This window comes from Vanessa cardui, chromosome 25 (genome assembly GCF_905220365.1).
Source record: "Vanessa cardui chromosome 25, ilVanCard2.1, whole genome shotgun sequence".
NCBI classification, from domain to species: Eukaryota; Metazoa; Arthropoda; class Insecta; order Lepidoptera; family Nymphalidae; genus Vanessa; species Vanessa cardui.
In genome coordinates this window covers 1,771,091-1,790,245 of record NC_061147.1, presented here as the reverse complement: position 1 = coordinate 1,790,245, position 19,155 = coordinate 1,771,091, and the positions used below count along the sequence as shown (strand labels likewise).

The 19,155-nt window shown below is 33.6% G+C and overlaps 1 protein-coding gene across 1 annotated transcript in view; it reads right to left on the bottom strand.

Moving 5' to 3' along the window:
- The window catches only part of LOC124540493 (NACHT and WD repeat domain-containing protein 2), a 47,540-nt gene that overhangs the window by 20,204 nt on the left and 8,181 nt on the right, over positions 1-19,155 (bottom strand). Inside the window, exons 2-12 of the mRNA XM_047118112.1 lie at positions 18,725-18,813; positions 10,067-10,212; positions 8,702-8,876; positions 6,872-7,016; positions 6,050-6,275; positions 3,371-3,481; positions 2,822-2,997; positions 2,165-2,319; positions 1,554-1,757; positions 1,098-1,237; positions 275-386 (exon numbers count right to left, since the gene is read on the bottom strand). Coding sequence (XP_046974068.1) covers positions 275-386; positions 1,098-1,237; positions 1,554-1,757; positions 2,165-2,319; positions 2,822-2,997; positions 3,371-3,481; positions 6,050-6,275; positions 6,872-7,016; positions 8,702-8,876; positions 10,067-10,212; positions 18,725-18,813 — 1,679 coding nt within the window. The remainder of the gene's footprint in view (positions 1-274; positions 387-1,097; positions 1,238-1,553; positions 1,758-2,164; positions 2,320-2,821; positions 2,998-3,370; positions 3,482-6,049; positions 6,276-6,871; positions 7,017-8,701; positions 8,877-10,066; positions 10,213-18,724; positions 18,814-19,155) is intronic.

Sequence of the window (19,155 nt, the reverse complement as noted above, 5' to 3'; positions counted from 1 at the left end):
TTGATCTGAATTCGAATCTACGATCTTCAACTACGGTTCAATTTTTTCATATACAATAGTTGGACAAATTTGCCTGCTCATGGTAAGTGGTAATAGTAGTAGTAACACTATTTGTTGGTTGAATATATGATGAATAAGTGGTACATACCCAGACAGGCATTTACATAGCTAAAGGTGTTTTAACAACAGTGTTATATTAGAATTTTAATCTTAAGCTTGTCATTCGAATCTTATAGAATCTAATTTGAACATAATGATAACGAATCGTCCTCACCTCAGCAAAAACCAGCTTGACAAATATGGGCAATGAACATTGTCCAATAGCATTGGAGACCAGACGCCACTGGTAGTTAGACAGATCTCTTGCAGCTGACGCCATCCACAATCTACAATTAATACAAACGTTGAAAAAGTTACTTGTCCCTTACAGCGTTTAACAAAAATGTTAAAAAGCTAATTAAAATATTCGGATGAACTTTTCCTGGACTTAGTACTAAAAGATTTGATGGTAACACATTTATTTTAATGTTACTCATGAATCTAGGCTAAATTCGTGATGAATCGCATCGTTAAAACATCGCGAAACAAATGTATATTCTGAATAGTAAATAATAATAAAACATATGATGCATGAATATGTAGATTCATCAGTAGATACTGAAACTGTTTATCAAACTCAATGAAATTTCATGAATATTTTCGTCTATTCAATAATTCACGGTAAAAAAGGTAAGTCTTTAAAAACTTTGACAAAGTCTTCCATTAATAATAATTGTCAAAACGTTTTCTATCTTCAATCTGTGTTTATTAAATGTAATTATATTATTATGTGAGTAAAAATTCGAGAAACTCTTATATTAAAATTGAAATTGTCTCAAGCTCTTGTGGTTGTATGAAGGAGATCGACACTTAAGGAATGAGCCACACTATTATGCATCTTCAATTGTTTTATCTAATGAATATGGAAATTAATGACATTTTTGAAATAATAATTGTATTACATCAAGTACTCCTCAATTTTTTATACGTTTTAATGTTGTAGAATAAACAAATAATCAAAAGGTTTTTCCAGCAGCTTCTCGAAATTTCTTACTCACTTCAAAACTTGCATCGCCAGATCCTCTCCCAAGGCTTTGACTTCTAGGAAATTCTCTTCTGAGTCAATCATGCGTCGCAACACGTCGTATTCTTTGGATACTTCTGGATTTGCTTCTTCACATGCACATGTTACTATTATCTGTAATTATATATTGTATTTTATGGCATGATAAATAGCCAAAAAGGGCCATATTTGTTGGAATCATATAAAATATTAACAATTTCTTAGATAAACATAATTGCTGCTTGGCCGTATTATAAGTGGGTAGAGTCGTTTTAAATTAATAAATGTTTAACATATGTACATCGATAATATAATTATTAAATTCAGATAGATCAGATGACGATATTTGCGTCTAAATAAACTTGACGTGACATCTATGTTTTCCATGAGTAAAATACCTATTGAATTATTTAATTACGTCACCGTTTTTGGTAAGGCATTAAGAGCTCACCTTACAATGGGGTGGCAGTCGTGTTGGTAACCATGACACCTTGTTGTTTTCGGTGCCAATACCCGTGAGCTGATCCACGGAATCCAGGTACAAGAGTAGAGGTTGCTGTTGCGAGGCCAGAGTCAGCAGCTGCTTAAAGTGTGCGGTGAGAGGGACTAGGTCATCGGGAATGCTCTCAAATGGAAGCGCGAAGTTGTAGGAGATCTAAATAAAATAATATTATTTTAATACTTTAAGTTTAATAAAACGTGCCCTTATTCTATAATTAGTATTGACAATAAAGCTCACAAAATTACTAGTATTTAGGGACTAAGTATTATTGTATTCTGGTTTGAAGGGTGGATGAAACAGTTTAACTCAACAGACACAAGTGACATGATATCTTGGCGCTGCTTTCAGGTAGCACATTTGCCAAAGGAACAACCGTTTTTACTCACGATGTTTTCCTTCAACATGATGAGATGAATTATTAACACAAGTTAAGCACATGAATATTCAATGGTGCCTAAGTTTGAACCCCCAAATCATCAGTTGAGATACAATCGTTCTGACCACTGGGTCTCTCGACTCAATCTATGACAACAAATCACTATTTTTCAAGCGATACTCACCTGTTGACAGATGGATATGAGTGTTGGCGTAAGAGCGCTGGAGTCAGGAGTCGTTCCGAGAAACCTGATAATGTTTGTAGGACGGACTTCCGCGAACCAAGTATCTAAGGACATTGCTGAACTCTTCGCGAGAAGACTTGTTTTACCACAACCACCTGAATAAAAGATAATTTAATTCAAATATGACGTCCTGATAAAATTTGGCCGTGGAGAACAATCTCAAGGGGGACCAGCTAACTATGCTATGCTGCACAAGTTTGTGCGCAAACATATGGTGACAAATATTCTATATTCTGTTACTCTCATAATCCGATGGAATGGCAAATTGGACAAGACCAGAAAATTTTCTGATAAACCAACTTTATGTGCTTTACGAGGAACGGGGAAAATTTTCAAATTTCGGGCTGTTACTGATCCATTCGCAATTAAAAATCGAATAAGATTGCTTTCAGAATCTCGGATGTCTATCCTTATATTAAGCCACTACACCAAATAGGCAGTCAAGTTCAAATATACAGTACATAAATATGTCCATTTCTAAAATTGTTCCAATAATTGTAAAATAAATTGGGAGAAACACACAAATAGCTGATAGTGAATAGTTATTAGTGTGAGTAATTAGAGAAGCATGAAATATATTATAATACAAAATACAACCTTCTCCATACAGCACGAGAGGTTTATCCGAGTTGTTAGTCATGTAGTTCTCTATAAAATTCAAGTCGTCTTCTCGTCCATGGAAAACTTTAACAGAATTGTTACACGCGTGGAGATGCTGCAGTATCTCTGTTACTATCTGCCCTTGAGCGCTACTGTCTTCCTTGCGCATTGCTCTAGAATATATACCAAAAATAAAGAGTAAACGCTTAGTATAAAAACATTCTCTGCTTAATACAGGAAAACGTTTAATTAATAATTTGACTCCAAATTTGATTAATGTTTAAAGCAATCGTTTATTGTACGAAGTTTAATATTATTGAAATTAAGTAATAACAATTATTTAATAAAAAAAATCCCAAACTTTACTACTGCATAATTTTTTTTTGATTTTGGAGCCTAAAAAATTTACTCTTAATATAAATAGTACGATTATTTATTATAAGCAGGGATTCAATCTGCAATTGTTAAAGCACTTTTTTCTATATACCCTAACTCTAATCATAAAAATAACCAACTAAAGATATAGTTATTAAAAATATCGAGCACCTATCGACGAGTTTGATGATATTCTTGTAGAAATGGGATATGAAATGGTTGAGGTATTCGCCGTGCGTCTCATTGTCCAACCCATCGCGTCCAATCCATTCGACCGTATACCTGTTAACAAAGAGGTAACAACAACAACAACACAGCCTGTAAATTCCCACTGTTGGGCTAAAGGCCTCCTCTCCTTTTGAGTAGAAGGTTTTTTGGAACATATTCCACCACGCTGTTCCAATGCGAGTTGATGGAATACACATGTGGCAGAATTTCTATGAAATTTGTCACATGCAGGTTTCCTCACGATGCTTTCCTTCACCACCGAGCATGAGATGAATTATAAAGACAAATTAAGCACATGAAACAGCGGTGCTGCCTGGGTTTGAACCTGCAATCATCGGTTAAGATGCACGCGTTCTAACCACTGGGCCATCATGAAGAGAGTCCCTAGCTCCAAGATTACAAATATATATATATATATAGATTGATATTATCATATACATATATGCATAGCACCTTATGGTATACACGATCAAAGATTATTTGTACCAAATATTTGTTTGTATTAAAGTCAATTAAATTAAATTGAACCTTCACACAGTATACAGTATCAATAAAATTATATAAATAATTTAAGTTTAGTTTAGTTAAGACATCCACTATTTTAAACTGACTTCAAAAAGGAGGAAGTTAGGAAGAGGAAAAATTTAATTATTACCGTATTTGGCGTCGGTGTCAGCCAAGAAAACCCTACGGTATATCTCTCAAAAAACAATACGAGAATACTTTAAGAAATATTTTTTTTACAAATTACCTTTTATACGATAATATACTGGATCAACTTTTACTTAGGAGGACTCTAAAAAATATAGGATTTTAAACTAACATGGTTATTTTTATTATTAAAGTTATTAATTTCGGGATATTTACCATGTTTTTTATTTTTGTTCGGTGGAGCTCGATATTTCGACATTGTCTACGAATGTCTTGTTCACGAGACTTGAATGTTGTGTCTTTGAAAAACATGGTAAATATCCCGAAATTAATAACTCTAAAAAATATGTTGAATACGCAATTATTTTTAATACTTTTTAGTGCATTTTTATTTGTTTTAAAATAGTGTTTTGTTTGAAGTCGGTTTTACTTTTTGTTAAAATTTTTATTAATTGTGTTTTAGTTCGAGTTGAGTCAGTCAGTATAATTCCTTAAATCGGTTGATGTTGCTTATAATGCCATTACCTATAGAGGATCACTACTTAGCATCAAGTGTAACTCCCATTCTTGCGTACTTACCAAAAAGAAATGATAAAGTTACAGGCGAATTCAAATCATTTTATAAATAATGCGTTCGGTTGCCGAAAACAGAAAGTTTTAAGGAACAATGACACAATAGCTCAGAATCAAGTCATAACTAAAGCCTTATAAAAGTTTAGAAAATTTATATAACGTCACGAATACAAATATCTTTGGTTCTCTTAAAACAATTATAATATGGCTTCTCATGACGAAATGCGACTGATCAATACGTCGGGAAGCCAAACGCAAGACTTACTCTTCAAATTGTTATTTGGTCGGTTAATGAATACAAATTAAATCAATGAAATCAAGTAAACAAAAATATGAAACGTTTTATGAGGAGAATAAGGATATAGCGTTAATAGTACCATGTATATAGATTTTTTTTATAAACAATAAATATGAGACAACATCACATACATTACTCTGATCCCAATTTAAGTAGCTAAAGCACTTGTATTATGGAAAATCAGAAGTAATGAAGGTACCACAAACACCCAGATCCAAGACAACATAGAAAAGTAATCAAAATCTACATCGACTTGGCTGGGCATCGAACCCGGGACCTCGGAGTGGCGTACCCTTTCAAACCGGTGTACACACCACTCGACCACAGAGGTCGTCAAAATGGACGTGTTTCACCGTTTAACCGATTACTCCAAAAATTAACATATATATTTATCTTTGCATAGCGATATTTTATATAAGTGGCCGCTTGGTGGCTGCAGCGTATCCATTAATAGTGTGTTCAACTGATCAAGACTCTTGAATAAATGATGTTATGTTATATAAATCCTACAGAAATCTCTGTGAAATTTTCGATTGGTTTACATGGTACCATCAACTCATTATTTATTCTACCGTCACACAGCAATACTATTAATATTGTTGTGTAACGATTTTAAGGAAATATTAATATATGGGGATAATATCATCTTAGCTCCCTAGTTTGAGAACGGATTGGGTAATATAAGATATGTTTAATATTTTTACTATGACAATGTCCAAGGGTGGTGGTCATCACTTACTATTAGGTGATCTATTTTTAGTGTATCTACCTTATTATAATAAAAAATATTACAATACATTTTACAGAGCCAAGTTAATAGTAAATTACCCACTTCTGGGCTAAGGCCTCCTCTCCCATTAAGGAGACGGTTTGGAACATATTCCACCTCGTTGTTCCAATGCGGGTTGGTGGAATGCACATGTTGCAGAATTTCGATGAAATTAGACACAGGCAGGTTTCCTCGCGATGTTTTCCTTCACCGTCGAGCACGAGATGGATTATAAACACAAATTATTAACAAAGGCTGGTAGTAAATAATAAACTAATAGTAACTAGCTTTTGAAATAAAAATGGAAATTTAATCTGAATGTATTACATACTTTTGTATATTCGTCGTTTCAATTTTATTGGGTAACCTAACATCTCTCAGGTCAGCCAAGAGTTTCGAGGCCTCAGCGTCCAAGCTTCTGTTGAGGATGTCAACGAAATTACTGGCCTTCTTCAGGTTCTGAAGATTGATGTTATTGATGTATCGGACGTAAGCCAGACAATGGTTCTTTGTATTTTTGACGTTTAGGACTCCATTGATAACTTCCCTTTCAGTTACTGAAATAACCAATACGATTGTTATATAATGTGTTTTATGTAAAAAGGAGACGGGAACTTTTGGGCCCAGAAGTTATCAAAATAAAAAGCATCGTAAAAAATGAATTATATTATTGTAAAGAAACGAACAAAATACTGTACTATTTTACGATACAGAAACCAAGAAAAATTAAAAATATCGTATGAAACATAATTATCATAGCAATAACTACCGAAGATGTTTATTATGTATATCAGTATTCATCTAGTCCATTCTGTTATTATTAAAATACATCAAGTTCAAATTTAATATTGACTAATCCACATTATTGCATCATGGAATAGTCTCCAAAGTCATTTATTAAAGTACAAGGCACCGATGGAGCAGTAACTTTATATCATAAATTCATTATTATTTGAAAATACAACTGAATAAAAGAATAATTTAAACTTTATTTGAATTAAGAATTCGCTTAATAAATTCAAAGTCGTATTATAGCCCGATTCCTGCTTTTGAATGGATTTAATTGAGAAGCGTTTCATTAGAAAAAGGAATTCTTAATTTGAATTCATAATTCGAAAAGACACGCAGATAGATAAGGAGGTAGGTAGTTTACCTGACATGAAATAGTTGTGCATTGTATCCTTATCGATTTTTCCCGCATTGTAGAGTTGTAATGAAGATTTGCGAAATAATTTCTGCATCTTGGTCAATGTGTCCCACCATATTGCTTGATCCTCTGCTTGAAGTTTTGGAACTCTCTTAAAAAGAAAAAATATTGCCGTTGGAGATCTAATTTTGCGGTCATTGACTTGGTTATGTTGGTACACAGACATTTTTATATTTTTATTAAAAAAAACTTTATTGCGCACATATATACAACAGTTATACGATACATTAGATAACCAAAAAGTACATAAAAAATAGTGCTATTGCTCATAGCGATCTCTCATAGACTTTTGGTGAAAGAAAACAAGTAAGTGCAAACAGAAAGAGAAGATAATATTGACATTTCTTTGTAGATGAACACAGCGATTTATACTTGATTTTGTTTTAATTCAAAATGCTTTCTACGATACCACAAAAAGTTTATTTGTTGTTTTCAAAACACAAATCAGTCACTATTCCCAATTGTCATTGGTCGATAGCAGCTGATGACCCAAAGTGCGACCAATGAGTTTTCAGTATTTACTCAGAGTAGTAAAATTGACTTTTTTATGGAATTGGTTGATGGTAAGTGGTCACTATCACCCATAGACAATGACGCTGTAGGAAATATTAACTATTCCTTACATCGAGAAAGCGCCACCAACCTAAGATGTTATGTCCCTTGTGCCTACAGTTACACTGGCTCATTCACCCTTCAAACCAGAACACAACAATACTGCGTACTGTTGTTTAGCGGTAGAATATCTGATGACTGGGTGGTACCTACCCAGGCGGGCTTGCACAAAGCCCTACCACCAAGTAAACTTGGAACAACGTTTCCAAAACTATCTTTGTTTGTAACTATTAAAATAGATCCTTGTAAAAAATTAGTATATCAATTTCTAAGAAAACCTACGGTCAATCAGTAGCCGTTCCTCTATAAAGATTCAAATTATTTTCGGATGTGGCAAACCCTTAAAAACTATTCATTCCACTGTCAAACGTAAATTTGCATCATGTGGCTTTTAAATAAAATAAAGAACCAACGAAAACAAAGTAAGGTTTAAACAAACTTAAAGAATCTCTCTGAACTCCATTAATTTGGAAAACCTTCAATACTTAAGGAACATTGAATAAAGTTTGATTTAAACTTGTTCTTGTTCCAAGTAAGTTAACAGTTAACTTTATCAATTGCTCACTGAATGCCTGATTTATTTATACACAGGATTCTATTTAATTAGAACTTTATCTCGCAAATAAATTCCCTTCGATTTCTGGTTATTTCATGGATCCTATTGTTTTGTTTTATTATTTCTTAAACTTACTATACATCTGTTATATGTTATCATTCAGTATCAATAAAATTATTACAGCAACAACAAGAGCCTGTAAATTTCCCACAGCTGGGCTAAGGCCTCCTCTCCCTTTGAGGAGAAGGTTTGGAACATATTCCACTACGCTCATTGCAATGCGGGTTGGTGGAATACACATGTGGCAGATTTTCTATGAAATTTGTCACATGCAGGTTTCCTCACGATGTTTTTCTTCACCACCGAGCACGAGATGAATTATAAATACAAATTAAGTACATGAATATGGCTCTGTTGTTTGCCTGGGTTTGAACCCGCAATAACTGGTTAAGATGCATGCGTCTCTGTTCACTGCTAAAGATATAAAGGTTCTTAAAAATCATGAATAATAGTACAATAGATTTTTTCGGAAGTTTAACATTTCCAAGAGTAATATTTTTTTATTACCTTTGTACAACTTCAGTTATGATTACCTTAATATTTCTTACCTTATTATTGAAATTGACAAGTATAGATGATATGGGTTGCAATACTGATACTGGGGGTACTGCGTTCGAATCCTTTTTGTACCAAGTATCCAATAGGATGACGTCAACACCACCAGCTGCTAATTCATCTCTGAGCATTTGTAGTTCTGAAGATAATACGTATGTCGGTATTGGTCTGAAAATTATGGAATTTATTTATATGTTTTATTACAATTGTGATGGCAGGTGGACTCACGGATTCACTACCGCCATTCAAGTTGTCACCAACGCTTATAGACATTGGCACTGTAAGATTAACTGCCATTTACATCGTCAATTGACCACCAGGTGTTTAAGTTGAAATTTCACCTATACGATCGAATTAAAAAAAAATTGAAAATTTCTCCACTTTAAAAGAAAGGGTTAGAGCTTATTCCACCATGATAATCTACTGCGGATTCGTTTAATATATATGTGATGTTCAATCTTCACGTGGAAGTTTCGTGATGTTTCCCTTCACCACCTTGCACAAGATAAATTTATATCACTAACATTATATTAGTATCATAGGGAAGTTTAAATAAAGCTCTTTACCTTTGTAATTAAGCTGTCTATAAAGCTGCCAATCGTGAAAACTTTTAATGCTTAAAGCTTAAATCCAGTCCGTTACGTAAACTTTGCCATCAATGCATATTCATTGCGGATTGGCACGCTTAATAATAGCTATATAGATCTACTGTATTGTGAGAAGTTAATCATTTAAACTTCTAGGAGAAATTGGTGATTTTTGTTATTAATCAGTAGCAGCAGTCTTTCTGGCCTAGGTCTAAGTAGGTATGGGCATCGAGGTTGCCCCAATACCGAGGCAATTCCTCAACAGTAGCCTCGGGTACAAAGCCAATTATTATGACCTATAAGGTCATGAAACAAATAGCCCAGAGATAGTCTTCTGAATGTTGGTCGTCAAGTCAAGGCCGGTAGTAATATTGACAGCTAAATTTATTTAAAGTTCCTATTTGTTCTACTAGATGGCGCTGCGTGTTATATTAATTACGAGGACGATATTTTCCTTTCGTATTATATACTGCATTTGATTATTCGAATTGGTTTAATTTCGTCAATTTATTCAATGTTTTTAGAGATAATTAATTAAGACTTTATAGGATGAAAGATAACAAACTTTTTCTCAGCTGATTATTATCAGTATACAGTGTTTTTCTTTAGTTTAATTTAGGATTAACGAAAAAGCAGACACAGAACACTTATTTCGATCTGAATTCGAACCCAGAACTTTTAAAAGGCACGTATTTTATCCACTAAATATCACTGCACAGAACAAGACATTTGTACCAGACCTAAGTTATATTACTTATGATAGATACTTGCCTGTATCCATATTTTTGTCCGAGAAAAACGACAAAATTTGGCCCCATAGACAATCGCTGACAGTTCTTGATCTCTCGCATGCACAGCTCTGTGGTCATGTGATCGTCCGTCGCTTCATCTCTTACTCCCCACCGCATATCTACTACCTAAAATATCGACGAGATATATTTATGTTATAAAGAGGTGAAATTTGTTTGTTTGTATGTAGAGGGTAATCTTCGGAACCAGTGATGTAACGCTGAAGGAATTACTGTTAGATACGGCTTCATTATTCTCTAGTGCTTCTCATTTTCTTTTTTCATTGTAAAAAATGGTAATATGTGGTAAATCGTTAGTTTTAAATATGTTCAATAATAACTTTATTTCTTTATTTTTTTATGAGCACCTAAGTAAGTGGTCACCATTACCCATAGACAATTCATTACATCATCAATGCGCAAATCAAAACATTCCTTACATCGTCTAAAGCAAAACCAAAAGCTCTTTGGTTAGAACGGGTGATCCTTAACTATATATCGCAAATGTTCAAACCCGAGCTAATACTTTTAAACTGCCTTTAAATCGAGTTTATAATTCATTTGTCTATGGAAAATATCCATAACTAACATCCAATTCGTCGACATTCAAAAAAACCTTTTTTTGCGAATCCATAGTGAATATCATAGACTAATTAGCTCTTGACCAATGGTATCGCATCAATTTGCCGGTTTTTCCCCTATTATGGTTGAAATAGGGTATATATCATTAGCCATGCTTATATAATATTAGCTAAGTATTACCAGTTCTAATTCCTTGTTTAATTATCCGAAATGTGTTTTCTATTACAATTCCGAACTATTCTTAATCAGAACTGAGTATGGGTCTTGTAAACATATAGAGATTTTGCTACAGTGAAAGCTATAGCGAAGCGATATTTTATTAATATATATGACAATATTTAATGCCATAATTGCTGATGAAAGTGTAGAGTTTAGGTTTTATAAGTGTGTTATGTTAATCAAAATCAAATCAAATTAAAATAAACTTTATTCAAGTAGGCTTTTATAAGCACTTTTGAATCGTCATTTTACAATTAAGTGAAGCTACCTCCGGTTCGGAAAGTAGATTCTACCGAGAAGAACCGGCAAGAAACTCAGTAGTTACTCTTTTTTAACATTTAAAAAATACAACGTCATGTTAATTAAATACAATTATTTCAATTATTGTATCCTGCTTGGAAGTCAACAGGTATTAACTCCACGCTTTTTTATCATCTACAAAATCTTGTATCGAATAGTATGCTTTTTCTACCAATGTATTTTTAACAAACGATTTGAATTTACTAAACGGCAAAGTTAAAAATTTCTGCGGAATTTTATTATAGAAACGGATACCTTGCCCCAAGAAGGATCCATTGACTTTGCGGAGTCGGAAACTTGGCGTTATAAGTTTATCCTTACTTCTAGTGCATATACAATGATTATCACTGATTTTATCAAAGTGATCAATGTTACTGTGAATATACATAATATTGTTGTAAATATATTGCGACGCAACAGTAAGTATTTCTACTCTGTTAAAAACATCCCGAAGAGAGTCTCTAGCTCCAAGATTGTAAATAAACCGAATTGCTCTCTTTTGTAAAATAAAGACAGATTCAATATCTGCAGCGTTACCCCAAAGTAATATGCCATATGACATAATACTGTGAAAATAACCAAAATAAACTAAGCGAGCGGTATCAATATCAGTTAGTTGTCTAACTTTTCTAACCGCATATGTTGCGGAGCTGAGTCTTCCTGTTAGGGATGATAAATGAGAAGTCCACTGTTTGTTAATGTTTTTGGTGGTGTTATGATCATTATCACTACATAGTATAAAACAAAGTCAAAGTGAAATTATGATTTTGATGCGGTTTTTTTAATAGATAGATTGATTCAAGAGAGAGGTTTATATGTATAATACATGCATAATATAGTAAACACTGATAATATAGAGCTTTCTGAATTGATGTCGTGAGTAAAAACTTTTTTGCACTTACATTGAAAACGCTTTATTATTGTACACTTTTAATTATGAGATAGTATAAGTTTATTTTTTAGAGATAACCCATATTAACCATTTTTTGTCCTTTTTAGATCCTTCTGTAATTTATTTAGTATTATCATTGCACCCGTGCGAAACCGGGGCGGTCGCTAGAAAATAAATAAAACAACTAATTGGAAAAAATAATTAAGAAACGATAATTTTAGCAAGCGAGTAATATCGCTCGTAACTCGCTTCAGCACCGCTCCTGTTTCACGTCCCTTACAAAAACCAACAATTCTTAGTTGCAGGTTTATTTCTGTCGACGGAAACTTGCCCACGTGTTATATTCGACGTACTATTCAAACTCGGCTATGAAACTTGTTCCTGTACTCAGACAATACGTAAATAGCATCTTTCAACACAGTCAAATACAAATACAAACATTTTTTTTTAATCTGTATCACTCTGTAAGATAACTGAGTTGCTTGCAGTGTGTAGAGAAGGGGAGATGTGTTAGGTACAAAGTCGTCTTCAATGTACTTGCTATGGGAAGTTAATATAAGAAAACGAAACGAATAATAACTACATATTATAAAACAAAGTCGGCCGCGTCTCTCTGTCTGTATGTTCGCGATAAACTCCGAAACTACTGAACGGATTTTTATGTGGTTTTCACTAATAGATATAGGGATTTATAAGGAAAGTTTAGGTATATAATTTATTCAGGTTTTTTTGTATAAGTTGAAATAGAACTCGTAAACATGTCGGAAAAATTAATAAAATAACGTAAATAAAAGGTAAAAATATTTAAAAAAAACTTATGCCCACCACCACCAGTGCGAAGCCGGGGTGTACCGCTAGTAATGTTAATAATTTCAAGGTCAAATTTAAAAGCAACGATGCTAATTAACATTTGATAAGAATAATTTGTGACATATCGTTTTTTGATTGTGATTAAGGGAACTGTGTCGTAAATACCATTTTAAAAATATATGTTGTGGTATATAATAACAAGACAATAATAATAAATGGTATCAATGTTTGTTAAGAGCCTAATCAACTTAAATCACAGAAACGGAACAATTACAAAAGTTATAAAACATGGCTGGATTTGTTCTTCTCTAATATAAGACTGTTGTTAACTTTTTCATAATATTGTATTTATTTTGAAGGTCAATCAGAAGTGGTACTTGGTGGTTGTTATTTGTTTAGTAGTAGTATCCACTCATCAGGTATTCTACCGCCAAACTTATGTTCTAGTTTGGAAGGTGAGTGCACCAGTGTAACTACAGGCATAAGAGACATCAAATCTTAGTTAATATGGTTGGTGGCACATTGGCGATGCTGGAAATGGCTTATATTTCTTACACCACGACATTGGTGGGCATTTACTATCAGAAGGCCAATTTCTCAGCTCGCCCGGAACTTTTATCATATTTTTTTCATAAGTATAAAACATAGCCCCATAAAATCATCATTTACAATAATGGGTCACTTAGCACTTTGTTGGGTAGGGATTGACAAGCTAACCCAACCCATAACCCCCTCTATCACACGTAGGTGAGGCCGCAGTCGGAAGCTAGTAATTATATACACGAGAAAACCTAAAATAAAAAATTCTAAACGAACCCTCGTAACGTAATATATTTTATATTACAACCATGATTGATGGAACCTTCCAAGTAATACGTTTTGCTTTCATCAATTTCTATGGGAAACATTTAAAGGATTAATGGCGTTATGGGATTCCGAAAAACGTCCTTTGTTCGTTCCGTATAACGGCTTTAAAATCTCTTTGCATTTACTTGGAAAAATCTCCGGATTCGGAGGGGGATTATTGGAAGAGACAAATCAAAGAAAATTTAAGGACAGGCTCGTTCTGTGAAATGATGATATTAATTAATTTGATATATAGTTTAATGGATTCCGTTTACACGGATTTTAAATATGGATATCGCGTTTAGGGTTCCGTAAAATGAAATTATCAGCTTGTAAATATAAAAGAGAAGATTTTGAGCTTATTCCACTATTCTATTCCAATGAGGTAAGGGTGTTTCTCACGATGTTTTTCTCTCTTACTACCGAATGCGAAGTGGTGATGAAATGGCAAGTGGTGCTTATAGGATGTTCGATTATAATTCACTTGTATCAGCCCCTTTACCATCCAAGTTGTGGGGTTCCGTACCCAAAGAGTACTAGTAAACTAACGTAAGTTCAAATCATAAGCGTGGAATTAATACATATTGACTTCCTGGCAGGATACATTACATACATATATAATTGTATTTAGCTAATATGACTGCATTTTGTAAATATTGAAAAGAAACTACTTTCCGACCCGGTGGTAGCTTCACTTAATTGTTAAATAACGATTCAAAAGTTAATAGCTTACTTGAATAAAGTTTACTTTGATTTTATCAACTGTTTGGAAGTACATGAGGTAAGAGATCTTCTTAGTAAGTTCTAAATAAAATTTTGAAGAATCAAAAGGTGTAATACTATTGGTTTTTTATTGTACATGCTGTCAACGCTAGTGTATCGTAGAAGAACATGTGTCAGCTGAAAAGTGTCATAATTGATGAAATATCGAAAAAGGGCTTCATGCCTAACCTCTCGTTATTTTTGTTTATAGTATAACCGTTGACAGACGCTGATGTCCCAGCATACTTCGGTCATGGAGGGAAATTTCATGGATGATCAATCAACAGGATTCTATTGCACAAATATGTGCACTAATACAAGCGGACTCTATCGTTCTACTCATGGGAAGACTAATAGGACACGATCGAAAGAGATCAGGTGCAGAACTGGCTTTACGTGCTTTCTGAGGCACGGGACTGTACACACTTTCAACTTTCAGACTGAGATGTTATCGACAAAAAAATTTACTACCTTTTTATTTACTCTGTGTTAAAACTCAGAGTCTTGGGATCTGTTGCCTTCAGTCAGTCTGCTATGCATAAAAACAAACTAAAAACTTCTCCAAAATGCCCTAAATCTTCTAGTATTATTGGTTAAAAGGAAAAAGGTATCTATTTGTTTAAAAGATAAAAAAAAAATGATGCGTACTTAACTTTAATATTCAATAACATTATATTGACTGCTTTCAAGTTTTTCTATAATGAACGTCTCCTTAAGGGGATTTCGAAACTGGAAAACGGAAGACATAAATTTTTATAGTATCGGATGAGATAATAATCGTCGACTTCGAAGAAAAACCGATACATTTATAAAAAACAAACACTCCTCAGTATATGATGTAATTTTTTATAAGTCTACTAGTAGGCTTCGCTCCGTTTTAGGGTGTTGGTTGTTAGGAAAAAAAGAAGCCTAAAAAATAAAAATATAAAGTAGCCAAGAAAGAAGTGCTTTAAGTTCAAGTTTGCTTCATACCAAATTTCATGAAATTCGGTTCTACAATTTGGTTGTGAAACAGCGTTAGACAGACAGAGCTGTTTTCAGATTTATAAGATTTAATATAGATTTTGTACCGGCGATACTGCTGTGGCTTAGAGCTACAATCGTGACTTCTTGTGCTAGTATCATCCCTATAATAAGCATTTACTGGCCATTTCTATGAAACTTCAAAAATATTGTTGGGCAACTTTCTCCATTAATCAAAATTTTTTTGGGATAAACAAAATTTTCCTCCCTCTGCATCAATTTGATTTATGTACGCATGTATTCTTGTACGATGTATATTTATATTTTAAATAAGTAATGTCTAATATAAGTAATTGAATAATGACAAATTCCGATTTGCGTATTTTATACTTTATAGGGAGGGCGACAATAGCCCCCGATGGGGCAGGGCAACTGCGACTTTTACTTAAACCTTAAATAGTAAAAAGTAACAATTCACATTCTTGAGGCGTCTGTTAACAGATATCACATGCCTCTTTCAGTGTGGATTTTTTTGTGTAACAATCATATCTGAACACGAAAACAAATTAAGACATTAATTAAATAATTTATTATATTATTACGTTATTATTTAAACGAACCACTGATCGGGATGTTTTGGTTAAAATTCAAGTATGAATTACGGGGCTGGGGCACATTCGACTTTTATCATTAAAACAGTTTGATAAGACCTATTTCATATTGCATACAACTTCCTTTATATTACTTTCGCTATTCAATTCTTAGTGTATGCCACGGTCGCCATGGAAGTACTTACTGGCTACGACTTCCGACATAATCGATAAATATAATTACAGCATTAGCTAAGCAACATATTATTAAAATTTATAATCCTACCTCGTTAATCAAACTGTCTTAATAGACAACTAATGTTGAAACGAAATGAAAATGATTACATTAGCTTCCGAGCCCGAACACACACATATATAAACGCGACGGGGGTCTTTAATTCACATTATGTAAAGTCGCTACACTTTGTAATGACATGACATGTAATCTATGCATGTAACTGTAATTTAATCGAATTGTCACAGCATTACTCTTTTTCGTTTTTTTTTTGTTTTTTATTTGATTTGATTTGGAATAAATCCAACCAGTAACAAATTAATAATTGTCTATTATGTTATTGTATTAACTAGTTAAATGAAATAAAAAAACAAAAATAAAAAAAACATTTTATACAGAAAACACAACGTGTATAGATATGAAACGCCAATCCTACCAATAGCAAGTCTTAGTTTCTAACTCAAGATCGGACTGATAAAAGATTGTTGGAATTATCTTTATTTTTCCAAGAATCTGAACCTGAATTCCAGACGTGTGGTTGCCGTCTCTTCGGATTATGCGAGTGAGCATTACAATGCTCAAACTGGCTAATTAGTTAGAATATGTCCTGTGTAGTTAGCCAGTTTGCCTTGACATTGATCGTTATTGCTGATATATCAGCTAAAAGTAGAATAACAGTTTTTTTTTCTAAGCTTAAAGAGTAACAGAAACCGTAAAAAAATCCAAAACATTTAATACTAGTAGGCGCCCGAGGCTTCCGTCGCTTTTAAGAGGGTTGGTTGTCATGTGTTAGATTAGTTTTTATTTGTTGAAATTTGGTTCAGCTGTTTCATCGTGAAAGAGGAACAAACAGACAGTAAAGTAAAGTAACAGCCTGTAAATTTTCCACGGCTGGGCAAAGGCCTCCTCTACCATTAAGGAGAGAGTTTGCAACATATTCCACCACGCTGTTCCAATGCGGGTTGGTGGAATGCACACGTGGCAGAATTTTGATGAAATTAGACACATGCAGGTTTCCTCACGATGTTTTCCTTCACACGAGATGAGTTTTATTATATTATACAAATTAAGCTCATATACATATGTAGTGGTGCATATGGGTTTGAACCCGAAATCATCGGTTAAGATGCACGCAGACAGACAGAGTAACTATCACATTTATAATATTAATAAAGATAAAAGCAACTACTGTAAATAATAATGTTACGTCCAATTTGACTGGTAACGTGTTTACATCTAGCGTTTCACTACAAAACGTTTGCAACAAAAATGGGTTACAATTCCGTCACGAACTGCGTACGATTTTTTTTTGTTCCATTTTCCATCGACAATTGCGAGTCAACAGGATTTGGGCGTACACTTTCGTTACTTCGAAATGCTTTGACAATTAAGCTGGACGTTCAAGTGACTGCGCTGACATTTGACAATCTATATCACAGACATCGTCATTATAATCAAATTGATTTATTATCACATTTGACAGAGTGAAACGTTTGAAATCAAATCAAAATAAACTTTATTCAAGTAAAAAGCCTACTTGAATAAAGTTTTTATATGTAAGCACTTTTGAATCGTCATTTTACAATTAAGTGAAGCTACCACCCGGTTCGGAAAGTGGATTCTACCGAGAAGAACCGGCAAGAAACTCAGTAGTCAGTCAGTCAGTAATCATGTTAATTAAATACAATTATTTAAATTAATATATCCTGCTTGGAAGTCAACAGATATTAACTCCACGCTTTTTTATCATCTATAAAATCTTGTATCGAATAATATGCTCTTCTTACCAATGTATTTTTTTACAAACGATTTGAATTTACGAAACGGCAGTTAAAAACGACTGCGCAATTTTATTATAGAAACGGATACCTTTCCCCAAGAAGGATTAATTGACTTTGCGGAGTATGAAACTTGGCGTTATAAGCTTATCCTTACTCTCTTTCTTACTCCTAGTGCACATACAATGATTTGGAGATTTGTTTACCCATATACAAAAAAATAAATATTGGAAAACATCACATACATAACTCTGATCCCAATGTAAGATCCCAAAGCTAAAGCACTTATGTTATGTAAAACAGTGTTAACGACGGTACCACAAACACCCAGACCCAAGACAACATAGAAAACTAATGAAATTTTTCTCGACCGACTCGGCTGGGTATCGAACCCGGGACCTCGGAGTGGCGTACTCATGAAAACCGATACACTAGTCGAACTTGAAGGGTAACTTCAGTGTTGCATATATCCATGGGTTATGTTAGTCACTTTCCATCAGGTGAGCCGCCTGCTCGTTTGCCTCCTATCACATAAAAAATCCGAAAGACGCAGGTTTCCTCACGATGTTTTCCTTCTCATCATTCTATTCTATGACGTTTCAGTTGTACTTCATCGGGATTGAATTCTGAATCATATTCAGCTTATACTTAAAAATTACCTTACCTGAAATTCTAAGCCATGTTTCTCTCGACAATAATCCTTTATCCTGGGATAACATTTTGCCATCAAAGTATTTCTTTCCATCGTCGTATCTAGAATTAAAAAATAAAATCATTATTTAATTCAAGATGTGTATAAATAATTAAGAATAATTAATACTACTATAATGATGGAATTTGCTGGTCGAAAGAACATGTGCTGCTTTTGCAATTTTTAAAATCTCATCTTATTTTCTCATCACATTAAAAACCTATAAATTTCCCACTGCTGGGCTAAGGCGCCACTACCGCTCCCCATTTTGAGTAAAAGGTTTGGAGCATATTCCACTAATGCGGATTGGTGAATACACATTTGGCGAAAATAAGTTTGACCTCAATGGCCATCCAGAATCAAATCTCTTCACTAAGTGATTTCAATTAAAGAATTTAATTATC